Genomic DNA, 20,758 nt, shown 5'->3' on the forward strand with positions numbered 1-20,758 from the left:
TTGTGGGAGCAGTTTCCCAAGCTCCTCCTTTTGGTTTCCCATAAGCCATCACTGGAAGTCTCAGAATCTTTGTATGCATATGTGACAGTGATGCAACTGAACCAAATTGGACAGGATCTCCATTTTTGTTTGGGTTTCTCTGTAGCGGCACCAGGAGACTGTTGTCCTAGGTAGGACTGAGATTACAGAGGAGCACCAGGCTCGCAGTTCACCGTGGTGATCCAATGAATGAATTAATGAATGATACATTTATATAGCGCCTTTCAAACACTCAAAATCCTTTACAAGGCTAATGGGGAGCCACTGCATAGCCCCCACCTGGATGATGTGATGGCAGCCATTCTGAGCCAGTACGCTCACCACACAGTAGTTAAGGAGGTGAAGGGACAGGAGAGAATTCAGTTAGATAAAGGGGGGCCAGATATGAAAGGGCCACAGTGGGCAGCTTGAGCCCAGGCATCGGGGTACCACCCCTACTCTTTTGAACGATGCTGCCCAGAGACCTTTTATGACCCCAGATAGTCAGGACCTTGGTTTTACATCTCATATGAAGGACGGCACCATTTTTACAGCACAGTGCTCCCATCACTGCACTGGGATCTATGCCGACCCCAGGATGGGCTAATCTGTGGGTCACAGCAACACCTCTTCCAGCAGCAACCCAGCTTTCCTTCCATCCAAGTACTGGCCATGTCCAAACCTGCTTAGCTTCAGGTGGATTACCTAGTCTAATCGGCAGGTGGTACAGCTGCGGCATGGTGCCCCACTGCAGATGAGAGGGGATGCCCAGCGGTGGGCATGACGTGTCCACAGTTGTAATGTTGTAAAGTCTGGTCATCACAAAGGTCAGACCCAACCAAATTATCCTTGCCAGGCCTTTGTCCCGCGTAAAAATGATGCGATGACCGCTTCTGTTTTCCGAACAAAATTTTAATCACAAAATAAACCCTTTTCAGAGTAAACAAAAATGTACACTATACATAGCCTATATAAAGCCTAAACATTTTCCAGAAATAACCAAATATACAGGTACATCTCAAAACAAGCCCATTTTTACAAATGCCTCGTTCGTGTAATTTTTAAGAATAAATTAAGCCAGAGTCATTAGTTGCAGAATAATTAACCAGGAATTTCATTCACCTACTACGGTAAACACCTTAAAAAACTATACATATGAATAACCACTAGCAAGGACCAAAGGTATGACGTCATTTAAATGACTGCAGAGAGTTAGAGTGATTTAGCAATAAAGTGCATAATACGCACAGTGATGTTTTATAAAGGTAAGAGCACACATGAAATGTAAAGCGTTTTACACGGGACCATAACACAAACAAGGATGCAGGTAAGGACACGGTAACATTGGATGGTTTCAGAGAGGGGGGAGCAAAGGATAATTCACACTTTACCTCATGGGACGGCTGGGGTTCTATCTTTTCAGCCACAGTAAATCAGTCAGAAAAAAGGAGAGTAAACAAAATATGAACGGCACGCTTGCGTACCTTCACATCGCCAAGGTTAATTTTACTTTCGGCCGCTGGTCTGCTCAGTCACGATATGCAAATTGCATTTCTCACTATAATTACTGTTAATTAAAAGCGCGGAAATGTCGAGCTCTGTGGCAAGACCATGACAAAGTTATATTTAGCGCTTGCCAGCTTCATTCCAGCCACCTGAGTAGCGGCTCAATTTTAAGAAGTTGTCTCCCGGCATGTGAAATTAAACTTTTGAATTCACGGCACGCTTCTCCGTTTAAAGTGAAAGTAAAACGCGTCCTAGGCTTATACCATGAAAGACACCGGGATGACAACGGGAGCAGGAAAACGCCATAAAGCTTACAGGGTGTATTTACAGAATATTATTCGTATTTGTTTTTCAGCACGGGCTGTACTGTGGTCTGAAAGTGCCTGGTATATGGAATATGGCTCTCAAAATACAATGATTTAGTTGCATACTAGTAGAAAAGTAGATTTACTGTCATACACATGCTCCCCCCCGCCGACAGACTCCGACACCCCCCAGCACAGACGAAGCACCTCCGTATAATTCTGCCACGGTACTGAAACCAAGCCAACTGAACCCCGTAAACTGCAAGCCTGTGCTCTGCTCGGTCTTGTCGGACAGCTCTAAGTAGGATTTTAATTTATATGTGGCTTGGGGGAAATTGAAGATTACTTGGAGTGATACTCGAAAGCATTCGGTAGCAGAGCTGCAGTCCGTTAAAGCCAAGTGCCTTCGGTCAAAATTGGAAGATTTCAAGTAAGCTTTTAAAGTCCTATTCAGGGGAGGGACAATGTTAAATTGTCACAGAATCAGCTGCACAATGTAAGCTAAAACAGTCTGCCTACCAGAAAACTGAAAGCAGGAAATATCTGACAATAAGGTCTGTCACAGGAAAAAAAAAAAATTCTGTGCACCTCCACTGCAAAAAAGACTATTAAGTTTTATTAACAACTCCAATCTGTTTTAAAAAAAAATGTAGATCCTAACTATACATCTAAAAATGAGGTTGATGGTGATGCGGTTGGCTGGCACAAAACCTGGAATTCGTCAGAAAGTCCACAGCATATCCTCTCCCTCAACATCTGGAGGAAACTTGATATTTGCTCATGACAGAGATGGAACACATGGTGTTTATGACTTTGCAGGGTCACCAGACAGGTCAGCTAAGGCCCCAGAGACCATCAGTGCTCCAAGAGACCCATAAACATGCAGAAGTGACTTCAGCCCGTAGAGAGATAAGGGGTGTCACTATGGTAATTGTAGTCAGGGCAAACCTTCTGTACCAGTTTGTAGTCAACGCTGAAGAAAGCGATGTAGATGCAAATGACCTTGAAGGGCTTTGAGCACAACCAGGAGTCGTGAAACTGGGTCTGTTCTTCATAGCAGGTCTTGGATGGGTCAAAGTTGCAAAATGCCGTCTTCTTGACCCGGTCTGTCTTCTTGTACTCGATGCGGCAGTTGAAGGCCCTTGTGTCCTTGGTCTCCAGTGTGGACTGCTGTGAGATCTCAAACTCCACCACCTTGGATGGGGGCACCAGGCTCACTGAAACATTGCCCTGGCCGGTGGAGTTGTGCCGGAAGTAGACGCTGAACGTGCCGTTGCCGTGGTCCACGATCTTGCCGGTGATCAGCAGGTTCAGCTTCACCGTCTTGATGTTTGAGTGGAAATCTCCCCAGCCGAACATTTTTTTGAACTTCCCTGTTTTTACGATGGGTCTCCGCTTGGCCCTGGCACGCGTTTCCCGTGTGTCCGTCTGATTGGACAGCCAGTCCCAGAGGTCCTCCATGTTGTCTAAATACGACACATCCCTGGCTGCCTGCTTGAGTCCAGAAGGGCTCTTGGCAAACAAGCGCAGAGGGTTTGCCATTCGGGGACTGGCGACGCTGGAAGGAAGATTCTGCTCATTTTCCCATTCGATAAGCTCTGTCGCTGGAGCCTGCACTCTGCTGCCAGTAACCTTTCGAAAGAAAACACAAACAGAGAGATTAATCAAGAAATTAAATTAAAACCAATGGCAGTGAATGTTTTCTCTCCAACAAGGCTTAGCAGGTTGAGAATGCCAATTTTTTCTCTTTAATTTTTAGAATGTTTAAAAATGACTAGATAATTAGAGCACAGAGGTAACAACACCATCCCACCAATTACACATCCATCTGTTTTCTGAAGCAGTTTATCCAGTCGTGGTCACAGACCTCATCACAAACGCCAGTCTTTTGATTTCAGTTTCTGCAGACCACTGCAGCTGAAGCAAAGCAATCGAAATGTTTGTTTAATGAGTCTGCATACGACTCCGATTTAAAGGAATTATTTTTCCGTCATCCCATCCGGGGTATCTCCTGACCTGCCCCTTGTGCCCCATGATGACTGGGATAGGCTCCAGGCCCTCCAGCAACCCTGGACAAGATAATTGGCTAGAAGATGGATGGATGAATGGATGGATGGATGGATGGATGCATGCATTTTCACTGTACAAATTATCATTTCTGAACAAAATTATACAGAAACATTAATTAAGTGACGTTTGATTTCCATACAAGAACTTTGCATATAATGGCACAATAACCAAGCCAGTCTTGGGCTGCCTGGATAAAGAAGAACAGATTTTATATGGAGAAGCAACATCGCCCTCCGCACACTGAGAGGTTAACGTACGCCTTGCAGCACCATCAGAGTGCTACGGGATTGATTCCTGGTCCACTTCAGATAAAGTCTTAATAATTCACCGCAATAAGCTTAGCTGGTACTTTATTTGTAATTAGCTGTGGAGACTTTTCAAAGGCTTGGTCGAGGGGATCATTTTCAGCTGCGGATGAGGAGCCTGCTGGTAATCGTATGGATAGGGCTGCACGCTCCATCTTCCTAATTATAATTTTTGCCGTAAGCATAACTGAAGCATATGTGTACACAGCTAACTAGATTCTCCCCACTAGCCATGCCTTCTGAGCGCTCTGATAGGTGCCACATTATTGCATTTGCATAATGCCATAAGTAAGCTTTTCTTTTTTTCTTTTTCTTTTTTTAAGAATTCTTTAGAATTTGTGTAACTATTCGCTAAGAGGGATGTAAACAGTGAAATTTAATGAGTTATAATGATGATGTGCATTTTGATAGACAGGCAGTCCTAGGAGCATATTAGGCACACAAATAAGACCCAGCTTAAGGGCACAATTTCATGCAGAGTCAGTTTATCTCCTGCATATTGTGAGACTGATGCATAATGTACAGAGTACTCAACCTCCATTTGAGAGAGACAGGACAGATCATGCTCACCACTGCTTCCGTTTCCCTGAGAAGATGACGGACAACTGAGGGAGCAGACTATTCGGAAATCACATTAGGTGTCTCATCATTATAAGAGTCAATTAAGAGGAAAATCAGCCAGTGATGGCTTTACAGTCGAGTTTATCAAGCGAAACACTCCCACAATCTCATTTATCAATACGGATTGGTACCTACCAATGTATCTGCTGAAAATGAAACTGCCTCTCTCAGAAACTAGTCTTTGCAAAATCCTCAGGTATGGTATGAATGTCCAATGAACTCATTAAATGCAAATGAAGATTTTTTTTTTTTCTTCACATAATGAACAACAACTGAGAAAATTGTACTGACATGTAGGTGGTATTGCGAAAAGAAATCATTCAAGCTCTATTTTTTGTTGCCTGGAGAAGAAAGACAATATCTGTCACTCTTGTAATTGCTTGATCCAGCATGATGCGGGTTTATTTATGCATTTGGGAAGCCATAGTTCTGAAAGAAGATCTTAAAAACAATCTGCAACGACATGGGAGAACATATTGAATACAGGTTAAATGCTGCAGGAATTGAAGCAGTAACTCTGTCTGTCTGATATTTATTCAGTCATCCTTTTCTTCTTTTCTAAGGAAAGTCGAGCACAACTGGCTTTCAGATGACTAATGCAGTAAGTGCCTGAATACCTGCATGGTGCTCTGGCCTCTCTGGAGACACAGACGGCATCGTGAAGTAGCATATGGTCCAGCAGAGGAGTCTGACACAGAGCTGCAGACTACGCATGAGGAACAGAATACCTATAGGACTATGACATGCATGGGTTGTGTTGCAGATGCATCATGGGCCTGTAGGAGGTGTGAGGGAGCAGCTGCTGGTGGAAGCCACACGTATCTGGTCCGATTAGACCACACACAGACACGAAAGGATCTTTAGTTCCACGAAACTGCAGTTAGGTCTACCTCTTAAGGTCACTACTTAATGAATAAGATCCCATTGGAGAGGCTGTGATTTAATTACATGTGATGTGCCAATTGTCATTCCATGGCGCCCGCAAGGAGCTTCAGTTTAGCAATTACAGCGGCGAGATGGGTGGCAGACAACTGAAGGCAGGATGAATCAGCCTCGACATTAGCCCGTAATGAGCATTATGTAATGGGCAGAGTTCCTGTCCCACGGGTGGACATATCTTTTACGGCTTGACGTAAAGGTAATTGCCACAGTGACTAGAACTAGGCTCCAGAACATTATTAAGCAGTCAGAGGCACCCGTCTGGTGGGGGGAGGGGGGGGAAGGATGCTGTTAAAAATCTCGCACCCCCAGGGAGTGCCTCGCTGAAGGGCGATTCGGAGCAGGCTTCCCGCTTTTACGCATCTTCCTGCTAGAGGTCAGAGAAATTCTCCCCATAAGTATCCTTCCTCTCATCAGCCCCTCACTCAGCCGTGCGCACAGACCTGCCCTCTTACCGGTAACATGGAGGTAAACGTGTACAGGATGGCACGCCCTGGTCTGCGTGTCAGTGTGCATACCACTGATCGCACAATCACCGGGGCCAAGATGTCATTGGAAGAAGCAAGATACTCAAATTAAACTATAAGGTGGCATCTTGGTCAACCTGGTCTGTTAATGGCAGTCTAGGGGTGCTAAATGGCAAGAAACAACTATCACCACCTATTTTAATATCAATGGATAATACTATGATTATAGGTAGTACTTCCCAGGATTTCTGAGAATGAATGACAATACCACCCCCCCGTACACTAGTATGTCAAGAAGCAGCTTTTGCCACTAAACACAATCGAATTAGATTTTTACAGTTAATCTCTGCTAAATAGGATTTATATGTAATTCTACAGTGAGGAAAAATATAGGTGCCACTTCACCATACTGAACGTTTTTGGGAAACATCAGAGTGATCTGTTCATGAGTCAACGTCTCCTTAGTTGGAGGGAATCCAAAAAAGTCAAGGTCCACTTTTGCTTCCATGGAGAAATGCTTTGCGACGTTTCTCAGGATAAAGGGAGCAAAACAATTAACCCGGCACATCAGTACTACCTCAGTGGTCACAGTAATTCGCAGGGCTGGTTTTTTTACATGGCTAATTTGCTTGCATTTTACAATGCAAAGTTATCTTCTATGCAGATTTCTTTAGTTTGATGCCTGGTTTTTCCTCACCTTCCGGCAAAACAGCCGACTGCTCAGGGACTGCTACATGCACCTTGGGTTTGCAGATTCAGAAAAATACCTCTTGCTTTCAAATTCTCTGACTTCTCTGAGAGCCTAGTCTTCAACAACTCAGAGACCCCAAACTTGAAACAGAGACCCCTGGCATTGGCAGCTCACGCCTGTTTCTCCCCAACATTCATCACTAACGAGGAGCTGGGCAGATAGGGGGAAGAGTCGGTAGGGGAAAAACCTCACGCGGGGCTGAGCACGGTTTGTTGCCAGCTTAACGGTGCTTAAAATCACCCCTTACCTGATTATCGGAACCTCATTAGGGAGACATGACAGCTTCCACCACGAGAACGAATCATCCGAGAAACCACAGTCTCAAAAAAAAAAAAAAAAAACCCGGAATTCGATCCGTCTCCCTCTCTGATGATGAGGAGTTCAGCTGCTGTTCTTCTGTAATGTTTACATTACAGTCTAAATAGACAATGAGCAGCTTCATCCTAAGTGCTAATTGTTACAGATTACTGCAACACAAGCATATATATTAGTCGGTAACCTATGTACAAAACAGACTGTGAAAGTGAACATGAGTCTGCTTGTACATTATGGCTGGCAGAATTAATTGCATTTTTCTTTGTAGCAAACAGAGGACTCTTCATCTTAATAGACACTTAAGTGCTCCTGTATATAATGTACTTCTTGTGTGCAGAGGTGTGGAGTGTGACTTGTCATGAACCCACTCCATGTGATTTCTGTCCGAGGGTTTGCATGCATTACGTGTCTAATATTGCCACACATGCTGGGTGCTGATTGGCTGTTAATGCTCACCACTCCTGCCAGCCTGGAGATCTGTCCAATCCTGTGCTCCACAGCCTAACAGCCTCACCTCTCGCCATCTCTATATGAATCCTTACTCCAATCGACTGTGGTGTTTTATAGAGACCAGATGTGTGAAAAGCAGAAAGTACTCATAAATATTGATTAAACTTGAAGCCACGTGTAATGTCTGACAATATCTTACTTCTGACCCATTTTACAATATTTTCCATTCTAATATGTCTTTTCATCTGCCATTATTATTGTTGGACTTTCAAGGATTAAGTGTGTTCAGTGACTTGATATTTCCACTCTGGAATCGGGTATAATTCAATTGCCAGAGTGTGTTTCTGCTTTGCTTTCAGTTCAGATTAAATGGCTTGTGAATAGTCTTTGCAAGTTTTAAAATATTAAATTCTTAAGATTTAAATATTAAATCTTAATTATTGTCTCATTTATTAAATTTTAACTTAGCCCAGACAGAAGTCCAATTTGACCAAGCAAAATGTGCTTATTTTTTGCTAGCTGCCGCACGCGCCCGCGTTTTGGAAGGTCGTGTTTCCTTTGAAGAAGAAAGAGAGGAGAAGCACTGGTGTCGCTCGCTTTCTGACGAGCAGGCAGGAACATCAGAGAGAATGTGCGGAGAGCGGACTGCACGGCATCAGAATGAGCTCAGTGTGGAGAGGCAACGAAACAGAAGGACTGAACAATAGGACAAGATTCAGACTGCTTATTCTCTGGTTGTCAAATCCCGTCTCGTGGATGAAAGTAATAGATTTAATTACTGGGGCAGATTGCTGTATAATGAATTAATATGAGGCGTGAATAGCCTGTCCTAGCATTAAACAGTAATTTCCGACAAAACTACCACCCCCACCCCAATCTGGGAACAAATACACATCTAGTCATTTGGTGCCAGATTGCTGGGCCAATTGTCAACAGATCAGAAGCTGTGAATTAAGCATGTTCTAGAACACAGCAGAAAAAATGTAACGGCTAAAAGCAACAGACTATACTATACCATACTACTATACTATACTATACCATACTACTATACTATACTATACCAAAGGAAACAAAATAATCCATTATTTGATTAAATTTACAATTGATGCTCGGTGTTCTGCAATTAAATCACGCCAGCTTGAGCCAGATATGAAGTGATACCTGACAGCGGAAGGCTCAGTCATTTCACGCAGGTGAAGTCCTCCATGTCCTTAGTGACTGATAAGTAGGACTCTATGGAAGCTCTGCTGCCACAGAAGGCCCTCACCTTGAGGTTGAGCATGAACGTCATCCCTAAGACCCTGCAACCCGGTGAGTGGTGGGAAAGTTCCTATTCGCCTAACGTGATTGGAGCGAAATGGACCAGTGATTTTCACTTGGATCCACCCTCCGTATCCATGACCTCATCGGGCAGAAGGGCGCTCACAGTCTCCTAGGTCACCAGCCCCAGTGTTCATATTCCATTATGTTATAAAATGGGGGAAAAAAAATCAATACACAAAAATTTATCTATGTGACGAAGATCGTCCATCTTTACCTGTTAGGTATTTTTTGCTGCCATTTTCCAAAATGCAGAGTGTGAGCTCCTGTGATTTCCCTCTAGGGTAAGAATTTTACAGGATGAGAACAAGCTGAGCAAACTCACTGCTAAACACTCACCAGAGATCAGGCAGCTGCATCTTGATGAGCTAACGCTGCTCACGCTAATGTAGAGAGCCCAAAGACAGCCCAAAGACAGCCCAAAGACAGCCCAAAGACAGCCCAAAGACAGCCCAAAGACAGCCCAAAGCCCATCTCCATGAACAACCTCATAGTTTTCAGCGGGAACAATGTGTGTTGATTGTTCTGAGAGCATCCGAAGTGCCAGCATTCATAAAATTTCACAATAATTATGTGTATTTTCATGCAATTCTGAGAACTACTAAAATTATAGTCGCATCACATAACATGTATTTGGGAAAATCGCATTCTGTGATTGACATGACCCAGAGCCAATTAAATTGAGGAAGGAACCGAGAAAACTGATCCAGCTTCTAGGGTAGGTATATCATGCTAACCAATTTGTAAATCAGGGAAATTTGAATGTGCTCCCCAAGTCCGATAAGAGCTGAAATCTACAGGAGTCTAGGTGCTCGAGAACCTGTGTACTGCCCTTTCTGTGCATTTACAAGTAATAGGAAGTTTCGCTAAACAGACAGCAAGCAGGTCTGTATGAAGCCAAGATGTCTTCAAAAATCAAAATAAATACACCCATTCATTTATTAAAAGCACAGATTAATATCCCTGTAACATCTGCATTCACCCATTTCATCAGAGCCTGGAGTAGAGAGTGTATCTTCACAGCTCATTGTTATTGCAGTCATTATCAGCTAGAACACTCATTTTCTAAATTCTGTGACTGGTTAATTAAGTGAAATTAAAGACCATCTGAATGCACCTGGATCGTTATAGCTGTACAGCACTCAATCCACATATTCTTTCAATCTTCGTCAACATGCATTTGATGCTTCGAAAGACTGATTTGTCTATCGGTGTTAATTGCACAAATCTGTTCCGGAAAAATGTTTGCATATTTTCACTGTTTTACAATAAGCTTCATTAAAACACTATGCATTTAGTTTGAAGATTATACGGTACAGGATTCATGCATCTAAACTACAGGGATATGACAGTCACATATATCAATCCATACATTCTGCTGCTATATATCTCATATAATCATTGAAGGTATTGGGACTATGACGACGACTGTTTCTATACTGATGTGTTTATAGGATTTCACAATGCTTTGATAGCCACAACTAAAATAGACAATATAGCCAATTTACTTACATTTTACCCTTATTACCAATCATCATGGAATTAATCAACAAAGATTTGTTTTCAACACTTAACAGAAGCAGCTCATATAACATTCCTTCCAGCTGCAGCTCTCACAGTGTTGCCTGGAACTTTGGATTAAAGAACCCAGTGTTCCCGCAATAGAACGTGACCCCAATATGAACACATAAATACCTGCCAAAAGGCAGAGAGAATCCAGACATGTTTTCATATTTAGATGGCAAGACCATCTTGCATTCATGGCCAATTAAGACTGGCAGGGCGCCCCCTGTCTTCCAGTCTCAGCCACTGCAGCCCTTTCAGCGGGCCGAGCCTATAGAGGAAGGTGAACGGGAAGCCTGGCCCGCGGCGGCCCTCTAGAATATAAACAGCGTTTTTATTGTCCAGGGTCCGGGGCTCAGAAAGCGACACGCTCTTATCACAGCCCGGCAGCTCTGTAATTCACAGCGATGATAAAGTACCAGAGCAGAAAAACCTTACAAGGCTGGCACAATCCCAAGGCCAAGCCGTTTATTTTTTTTATTTTTTTGACATAAGCTTCCTGAAAAACTAATCGATCAGCCTGTTCCATATTATCAGAAGTGTGGGATTAAGGCCATATTCTTAATCTCCCTCTGGTATATTTTTATTATTCTTTTCAGTGTTTGGGTTCCCTTTGCATATACAATAAAGAAACACACATATTAGGAAACTGAAAGGAACAGAAGTGAAGACAGAGCCTTTGGAGAAGGAATTAATGAAGTGGTACTTTGAAGACGGTCCCTAGACACCAACTGATGTCCTGCCTAACCCTACGGCACGCCAGGGTGATGTTACAGAAGATGGTTTATGGTCTCCCCCACCGGTAAGACACGCAGTAACCGTTGGTGAGAAAAAAGCGGGGACTTTCATACATAATCTATAATCAAAGCAACAGAGTCACAAGAGGGAGATCTACTGACAGCCAGTGGTCATCTTCCGTTAGGTGGATTGTCACATGGAGAGCCATTTGAGTGGTGTTTGAGTGGTTCCTCCCAATGTAAACAGTCCAGGCAGCTTGGAGGAGTTACCTCCCCCCTCCCCCCGGCCGCTGCTGTCCACTCTGCTGTGGTCTCTGCTCCGTTCGCTGCTCGCGTCACATGGCCGGGCGCTAATCCAAACTGCCCTGGGATCAGTGACGTGGAACAGAACGCCGCTAATCTGCACACCAGTGTGACCGGCCAGCCCCGGCTTCAGCGCGGGCTACATGTGGGTCTCAACACCAACATCAGGCAGAGTGGATGGTAAACTGCTTCCCCAGGATCCAACCAGAATTGAACTAAACGGTCTAATGGGCATTTCACGGCAACATTCTTCAAAATTACTGAAATAAAGCATGTAGTTAAAACAAAGGCAACTTGGTGACAGGAAACATTCACAGTATTGATAATAAACACCAGAAACAGCACAAAACACTCAAAAATGCTATAACTCTTATACAGTTATAATTATTAACTAGGCTCAATAATTTGCAACCAGTAAGCAAAATTAATTCCATCCATTTATTGATTATGCATCAATTATCAAAACCAGAGGTTTGACACATTTGGTGAATAGGTCTTGCATGGAAAAATTGCTTTTAAAAAGATTTTTTTTTAAATCAATCAAACTGACATGAAATAAGATGAAACACATCATTGAAACTATTTTCTTATAAGGAAGGAATGGGTTGACCAAAGCAAATACTGCCGGCACAGAGCTCTAATCAGCTACCAAGACGTTCCAGCTGCTTTGAATAAAAATGTTCAAGCAAATTGAGCAAGAACAGTCAATGCCCTGCACGCAAGATTTAGGAGGGCCATATGAGGTTTGTGATGTAATGGACAGATAGGGCTGAAAAGAGCGCCCCCTGGAGGTCTACCGTGGTGGCAGTAGCATAACACAGCCTCATCAAGGCAGGTCAGTGTGCTTTAGGGCAGGGGTGTCAAACTCCAGTCCTGGGGGGCCGGAGCCCAGCACAGTTTTTGGTTTACCTTCATTTAACACACCTGATTCAACTTCTTGTGCTAATTAGCCTACCACACAGCTCTTCAGCGGAATCATTTGTGGTGGAACAGGGAAAGAACTAAGCTACACAGGGCTCTGCCCCCCCAGGACTGGAGTTTGACACCCCTGCTTTAGGGGAACATGGATCCTCTGTGGCGAAGCGCCCGTGTTCCTTCCGAAAGAGAGCCCAGAAAAGAAGGAACGTCACAGTCTCTGCAATAAATATATTCACATAAATCTCAACCTGTACGGAGTACCTACAAGGAAATAGGGGAAAAAGACGACCTGGAATCGTGTACAACTCAGCCGAGAGAAGACAAAGCAGCGCCAATGTAGAGGAAATGAAGGGGGGGTCACTTTCATCCTTCATAGGATACCAAGCCAAGGGGAAAAGGGGCATTACTTGAAAGCATCTTTTGTACAGAGCATAAAATCTCTTTTCCTACCACAAACGCTTGATGCTTGAGAATGAAACAGTCTATACACTTCAACAGCACATCACACTAAAGATTTCTCCAGTACCAACAGATTCTGTTCCAGTCAGTGTCCTGTTCGTACAAAACCTTCCTCCAGTCAAATGGTGTTCACGCAGAGATCCACAAAGATCACCAGAAGTTTGCGCACGCCACAAAACAAGGCAGGACTCTCCAACGAAACGCATATTAAACGGGCAGCGTTTACACACTTCCAGGGTGACCCCATAGACGGCAAGCATCTCACGCCTAACCTCCTAAAGACAGAACACTTTGTTCTCTCGTATTTTTACATGCCTGTATGTAGGGATTTCAAGTATTTAGTCCAATATTTCAGAGGGGCAATTCTCCAGTTTAATTTTTTTCAGATTTCTTTCTCAGACACTTTTATTAGCATGTAAACGAAATGAGTTACAAGCAAATGCAACTCGTATTTTAAATGTGTCGATTTTACTACGGTTATACCTATTATTGATGCAATTTTAAACTTCACTATGAACATTTGATAATAATATAAAATAAAAATAAATATGTCCCAACGGGATGTCTCGAATATTGTTCTTCAAAACCAGGTAGTGGAAAAACGCAACAATGATGACCAACTTCGACTGACCACACTTTGTGGTTATTACAAATTATTAGTCATATAACTACAAAAAAAATCATATCTAACCGGAAAATAAAAAATTAAAGTCCCCACAAAGATAAGTGCGCTTTGTCTGCATATACTGAAATGTAATCTAATACTCCAGTTTATAGCTTAAGTTCAATTGCGAGCGCCTTCATATCAAACTAAAGCGTGTAGCCTATATAATTAATATTATTTTCACGAATAGTTTAAATGAATTCTTTTGAATCCCGACACTCTTGGATATTGGGTCTTAAATATGTTTTGTGCCAATGGATTCACTCGGGGATTTTTAAATTTCAATTTTACAATCAATTTTACAAAGAAGCGTATCAAAAATAGACTACTCCGCGTTTGTACGGATTAATTCGTAACTCTTAAGACACAATTTCAAAATATAAAAAGTTAACAGGGACAAAAATTATGTTCAGGATAGTAAGCAACTGCCTTAAAATACGAAACCCCCGTTTTCTAGAGTCAGAAAAATAACGTTGCCTTGATACCTCGTATAAAAAGCAGCATTACCCTCTATGAACCCGAACGCAGGCAGCAGCCCAGCGGGGATGTAACTCACCAGATGCATGCACCAAAAGATCAGGAACGAGTTCTGCCTTCTCATCTTTGCTGGCTTCCGTTAAACCACTTCTTTCGCTTGAGAAGGGCATAAATCCACTTTTGCAGATTTGGTAGTCCCCGCAAGCAGACACACCATATTGCTGTGGTTAACTGAATGAGGGGGAAACAGGTGAACAGAGTTGCTTTTTAGGGCAAATGAAAGCGAAGATAACAGCAGTAACCTAAGCCACATTTAAACTAAACACTGCTAATCATACTGTATGGGATTCCTTGCGCACAATCGTTTTATATACGTGGTTGGCGCAACCGACGATTTCTGATCAGGCTGTATTATTAATCCATTGTAACACATGTATATATAATTCAGAGCACCTTACCCTTTCATTTGCGCTACGGTATTGTCCTCCACTCGGCTGCGGAATTTTAAAATATTCAGACTCTTCGGCGAAGTCCCAAAGGATTCCGATAAGGCAGCAATAAACTTCTCTGATGCTCAGCTCATCCAGACGTGCAAACTCCAGTAAGAGTTTTGGGATTAACCTACCTAAAAACAGCCCGGCAGTGCTGAACAAAAGTGTCGATCTAATTTTCTTAGTCTGCCTTGATTAGGAAATGTAATCGCGTTGTTGGATGACTGGTCGACTCAAATCCTCTTAGCCCTTTACTGGCTCTCTGTCTCTTCAGACTTTTCCTAAGTGACGCTATAAAGCGATTACAGACGTGTACTTGTCTTGGGAAAATGTCTCATTTTGTCTTTAGCGTAAAAACAGTGGTTGATGTTAATACTGCATGGCTATTTTTATTTCGTGATCTGTACAGATTCGTACAGATGTTCAGTCCTTTCCCACAGTGCGAAGTGCGTCCGCCTGTCAGCGCCAGAACGAAAGGGTGCGACTTTGCAGAATGAATTATATACTTCTCCTTCTGAAGTTCGGCCAAGGACTTGTGCGCCTGTGATATGCTCGATTCCATGCCATTTATTTTTTTTTAAGCGAAAGCATACGTCAACTTTATTTTAACCCATTAAAGTCCAAATTTGCTTTCTCAACAATAACTTGTTTTTACAGATGCATTTTAGAGAAATCTGGTTTGCAAATTGTGCAGGACTTATAACATGTTCAGAAGAGAGATTACTGCTGTATTTTCAAAATGTGGGATTTGATTGGTTTACAATATGACTACTAAGTATGTATAGGCCTACCCAATTCCCGCATTTTTAAATATGCATTTCAGTGACTGTCATCTTTCATGAAAACACCATTTATAAAGAGCTGCAATAGAATAATTGAATTTTGACATCAAAGCTCCCAAATGGCCAGTAAATTTAAAAGGCTACACAATTAACACGATCTTCACATTTAGACGAAATTTCGATTTTTAATTTATGGTTCACTGCAAATCAATCCACCGCACAGTTATCTGCTATTCCCGAAGAATCCCTACAAACCGTAGCGTTCCTGAGCCAAGGCGGCAAAAACCCGTGATGAACTGGCGCCCCCGTGAGGTTAAACGTGTTCGTGCAGTAATTTAAGCGAATCTGCTTTGAGGGCTATGATGGTAAGATAATTAGGGCTTAAATGATTAATACAATACCTAACTCATTCTCTTACTTACAAATCGAATCAAACACCGTCGTTTATAACAATTACGAGGGTGCTTCTTTGTTTTAATTGCGACTGACAAGGCTCGTTTTAATTACCATATAATTACAGGACCATCCTCCTGGGCTTAAGGTTAGAGGAATCCGCATTTGTATGCGTGCATTGATTCTGTCAGCCTTTCTAATCTTAAATCTAACAAGAGGACCTCATATTAACAAAGAACAAAAAAATGCACAATATATTAGCAACAATGGATTCGTCAGTCAACCTGTCAATTGACAATCGCTTGGTTACCTTGCAGGCCTGACTTCCATACATGGCAAGAAATGCAAATCCGGCAGCTATGCAACGTCAATTTGGATTAGATCATTTACTGAACAGCATAACAAAACCCAGGCTATACTTGCAAACAAACAAGTGAGCTGAATTGTGTTAATTCTGAGAGAATGGCTGCCTTACTACGTACGTGACAAGGTCCTCTACTTACTGCCCTGTACTGGAAATCAAAGGTGCAAATGTTAGCCAAGGTTCAACAAAAAATATTCATAACTGACTGTCAAATTAGTCTAGTTTATTAAGACTGCCATCTCCCATTTCCACAGCAAAACAAATCCAGTACTATAAAAAGACAGCTTCATCAATCCAGGTTCTAACACAATTTGATCAGCATTTAATACACAAACCCGTGCTTAGGCAAAACCAATTAAACTTACTAAGACATGGAGTTGTGAAGTTCTTCTACAACAGTGCTTCTGCACTTTTGGAGCTCAGAGAGCATTGATCTAAAGCCCCCCTCTCCCACCCAGGAAAATTTTTTTGGGGACTTCTTACACGGCGAGGAGCTCTTAGTGCCCAACTGAGTGGCACTGCAGCCCAGAGACCCGCCACTCGGCTCCAGAGGCTCAGTCTTATCGAAGTCCAGCACCCGGCGAGCCCTGTCCAGCTCCTGTCCAATACCACTGTCAGCCACCCAGACACCCGCGTCCGAGCCGGTGGGCAGAGAGGCTGCAAGGGACTCCGATCCCTTCGACTGGCACGGCTTCCTCCTCCTGCTCCTCTTCTGAAGGCGTCTGCGCTTGGCCACTTGGAGCGTCTTCGGCCCCCTCACCTGCCGCCTGCTCTGGACCGGGACTGACTTGCACCTTGCCAGGTTCCTGAGATACACAGGACACCAGAACCTTAGAGATGCAAACAACTCCAAAATAGGTTTCAGAAAAAGGCAGGTTATAGTTAAAAAACCAAGTGGAACTCACCACCAAAACATAGAAATAACATAAAACAACATAAGGACTATATATCATACCTCTGTAGAAACACAGGGGGTCTTGAGCAAAACCTTTTTGTCCCTACAGGGTCTCCGTTGCTCAAGTTAGCCTTCCTTATTCGGCTTAAATGTGCCCACAACTTTCTGGAAATCAAACATTCAAACACTGAAGAGTGGGACACCATGATGCACAGGCTTGGTCCGCAATGTTATTTGAAGCTCAGTGACTCTGCTTGTAGACCAACAAATGCTACTTCACAACAGACGTACCCATAGGAAAGGTGACCGTGAAGCAGTAACTCTGACAAATGCATTGCCATTTGGAAATGATTCTGAACATACCCCTTGACATTGTGAAATCTTCTTGGGTGCCATCTTTTTTTCAGAACCCACATTTCACATGATAAGGAAGTAGGATCTGTGAATAGCAAAGGTGGTAAACGGGAATATTTTAAAATAAACCACATAAAATACGAAATGTTAACTGGAACACACATCTGAAGTACTCCTTTTTTTAACAAGGACTATGATGTCCAACAGGATATCAAAAAACTGGGATAATACACACAAAATTGGCAAATACATTGTGTTGGGAAAATGGAAACATTTTATTGTGTGTTCAAGCATAGCAGAAATTCTGTGATTTTTGTTTTTTTATGTAAAACTGCTGAACCAATCAGAAGCGGAAGCTCCTCCAGCAGTCTTTAGTTGTAAACAAAACAATTTATCTGCAAGCTCACCATAGTCAATGGTGTTTTTCCAGTTCTTCCTTTTCTTCATCTTTCTGAAGAGCTTCACACAGTCTTTGCAGAGCACTGCAGGACTGTGCTCCACAGCAAGGGAGGGGCCGGATGCAGTGGACCAGCATGACAGGGATTCACTAGAATCGTCCAGGTCTTCAACAGTCCCACCAAACTCAGCTCCCGCCCCTTGATCGCTGGATAAACAAACCACTGTCTTCCTGTCCGGGAATCCATCATTCTCCAGAATCCAGAGCGTGTTGTCTGTGCATCCGTCATCCTCCAGGAGACAGATGGAGTAAGCCTCATTGCTGCCCAGAGTGTCTGTTTGGGTGTCCTCGTCGCTGATGATGATGCTGCCGCTGCTGTTCTTGGTGCCGGCACTGCCCTCCATCATCTCCCCGTGCTCTGCATCCCTCCTGTTAGGGTACTGTCTCTCTGGCACCTCAGAAACATTCCTGCCACAGCTACCAAGCACGCCGTCGCATTTTCCACCCTGCGGAAAGCGTGAGGCTCCATGGGTCGATTCGCCAAAGGCAAGCTGAATTATCTGCTTGGGGGGACTGGTACCCACGCAGAGAGGCGGCCGAGGCCTGCGAGGCATGTGCACACGGTGACTTCCCCTGGTCGAGGCTGGTCAGCTCTGCAGCAGACTGGGACCAAACTAGAGTTCTGCTTCACTACAGAGCTGAATCTGTGGAGCAAGTGTAGCAGAAACAATGAACTACTGCACCAGAAGAGGACTGTAAGATTGTCATAACAAAACAAACTGGTTTTTATCCTACATCAGCATCATGCCTGTCCTCCAAAACATGGAATGGACTGTTGAAGCAGTTTTCATTTTTTTAAAAAGTGACCAACAGAGTGGATTCTGATTATTTCAGTTTTGAGAACAGTTGTCACTACCACCCTTTAGGGATCCATTAATAGTCAATAACAATACTCCCTGTGGTCGATCCTGTATTTCAAATTCACTGGCAACAAGAATCAAGATAAGGAAGTAAAACTATTTTAGTTATTTTTCCCCTCATTAGATGGGAATCCCAAGCAGTGAGCCAGGTAGCTGAAGACCCGAAAAGCTACGATACAGCTCGGGCTGCGACCGACGGCGACCGCCACCCCGCCCACTCCGGGCTTCCCCGAATGCTGTTTTGCTGAAGTCAGGCGTCGACCACGGGTCATGAAATACTGTTCCGTGTACCGAGACTTCCCTGACTCTTATGACATTTCCCAAATTAACATTCATTAAGCCAGCTGCTTGTAACAATAATAACAACAATAATAACAACAATAATAATAATAATAATAATAATAATAATAAAGCCTTCAGCTTTCGCGTTTTGGAGAAATTCCTGCTCTGGCATGCGTACTAAAAGCAACGTATTAGGCCTTCTTTCACACATAAATACAGCCAATAAACTACAAATTCGAGGAGAATAAAACCTTTTAATTATATAATTAACACATCTTCAAACGATATTCGTCAGCCTGCTCACAGTTAAACAAATCCTAACCACCCGAAGTTACAAACACGCTTATTAGTTGTATGGATAAACTATGTGGTTACCTACTTTGGTAAAATAAATAAAAGATAAGTTAATACACTTTAAAGATTGATGTCGGCTATTTAACGACAGTCGATACTGTTTCTACCACTCTCTCCTGTTAAGTTTTATCGATAAAAAGTGCAGAAAATAGGGTATCCGCAAATTAACAACTACTTACATTTAAAACTGCAGCATATTTTCCTCCATTTTTCCAAAGTCATTCCAATATCTGTTACAAACCTCGAAAACTGTACTTAAATTTGTTACAATTTAGTTTAAAATTCAGTTTGTACGTTTTTCAACAGTGACGTGAAAAACGCGCTGCACAATTTTTTTTAACCAATCACACGCAATTGATTCTTTTTCTATACATTTCTAAAGCTGTGGAAAACTAGCGCACCACGCACACCGCCCCCTACAGTTGTGGAGTATGAACAGGAGACGCGACGTTCATCATTCCTCTGGCTGCACTAGTATAAGGGTGAGAGTGAGGGTAAGGGTGAGGAATCTATTTAGTTGTAAATCTTCTCTCTTTACGTTACCTCTCTAGGTAAGCTCGTTCTGTCGCATGGCTTGTCCTACCACTATTACGCCGATGACATCCAGATCCACTTGACCTTCTTTCTTGAGTCCTGACGACACTACAATCTTAGCTCGGATTTCTGCATGACATCGCAGCCTGAACGAGGGACCATCGCGTCACTTTAATCTCCCCAAGACTGAGCATCTTGTCTCCCCTGCCGGCCCTACCATCCACCGTGACATTACTGTTCAGCTTGGATCATTCACACGGTCTCCATCAGCGTCTGCCAGGAACCTAGGGGTAATGATACACGAACAGCTGTCCTTTTCTGAGCACGTAACTGCAGATTTTGTTAAGGGACTGACAGGCACGAGTCTGGCACGGTGCTATCTGACACTATCATGAACAAGTAAGGGTGTGCAGAGACTTTTTCAGTCTCACACCTAGTCGAGCGCAGCTATCTGCTTGGGTACGCAGTGCCATTTCGGTACAGCAGTGAAACTATTTAATTTGTGTTTTATGACTGAATAGAAAAACCTGAGACAGTAAAAATTAATATGCAAAATAAAATAACATGCAAAAATAACACTGTTTCATAACAATCATAATGAACTCAATTCCGTGTTTCTGCTACGCAGTATGGTCACATAACTATAGCGATGAACACAAAAGTCCCTGTTCCAGAAAAAAAATTCTTGAGTCACAAAGTGCTGCTCCTATCGCTTAGCCGGGACACCCATTTTGCCTCTGCGCAATGAATCTTGGTATATGTTGGGCTACGAAGGATCCGTTTAGTGGGTCCTACGCGGAACGG

General features: G+C 43.0%; 1 protein-coding gene across 4 annotated transcripts; it reads right to left on the minus strand.

Annotated features, from left to right (window-relative positions):
* Nucleotides 1–909: 909 nt before the first annotated feature.
* LOC111858414 (neurexophilin-2) lies at nucleotides 910–20,758 on the minus strand. Of its 4 annotated transcripts, XM_023840183.2 has the most exons (7): nucleotides 19,600–19,833; nucleotides 17,875–18,568; nucleotides 17,477–17,552; nucleotides 17,174–17,278; nucleotides 14,647–17,024; nucleotides 14,268–14,419; nucleotides 910–3,461 (listed from the first exon to the last, which is right to left on the minus strand). In XM_023840183.2, exons 6-7 carry the CDS (start codon nucleotides 14,310–14,312, stop codon nucleotides 2,724–2,726), a joined length of 783 nt encoding a protein of 260 aa, XP_023695951.1. In that variant the 5' UTR covers nucleotides 14,313–14,419; nucleotides 14,647–17,024; nucleotides 17,174–17,278; nucleotides 17,477–17,552; nucleotides 17,875–18,568; nucleotides 19,600–19,833; the 3' UTR covers nucleotides 910–2,723. The 4 variants fall into 4 exon arrangements, with proteins under 4 accessions (XP_023695951.1, XP_072556675.1, XP_023695950.2 ...); XM_023840182.2 differs by lacking the exons at nucleotides 910–3,461; nucleotides 14,268–14,419; nucleotides 19,600–19,833 and adding an exon at nucleotides 19,964–20,758 and having other exon boundaries at nucleotides 16,427–17,024; XM_023840181.2 differs by lacking the exons at nucleotides 910–3,461; nucleotides 14,268–14,419 and having other exon boundaries at nucleotides 16,427–17,024; nucleotides 19,600–19,796.

Source organism: Paramormyrops kingsleyae, chromosome 16 (genome assembly GCF_048594095.1).
Source record: "Paramormyrops kingsleyae isolate MSU_618 chromosome 16, PKINGS_0.4, whole genome shotgun sequence".
Lineage (NCBI taxonomy): Eukaryota > Metazoa > Chordata > Actinopteri > Osteoglossiformes > Mormyridae > Paramormyrops > Paramormyrops kingsleyae.

Bases quoted from the DNA above. Each gene is read 5' to 3' on its own strand.
- LOC111858414 (XM_023840182.2), bottom strand. From the start codon at position 18,478: ATGCCTCGCAGGCCTCGGCCGCCTCTCTGCGTGGGTACCAGTCCCCCC. The intron at 17,279-17,476 runs GTATGTTCAGAA...TTTGATTTCCAG, and splicing joins AGATTTCACAATGTCAAGGG to AAAGTTGTGGGCACATTTAA. The intron at 17,025-17,173 runs GTATGATATATA...TGTGTATCTCAG, and splicing joins CCCCCTGTGTTTCTACAGAG to GAACCTGGCAAGGTGCAAGT.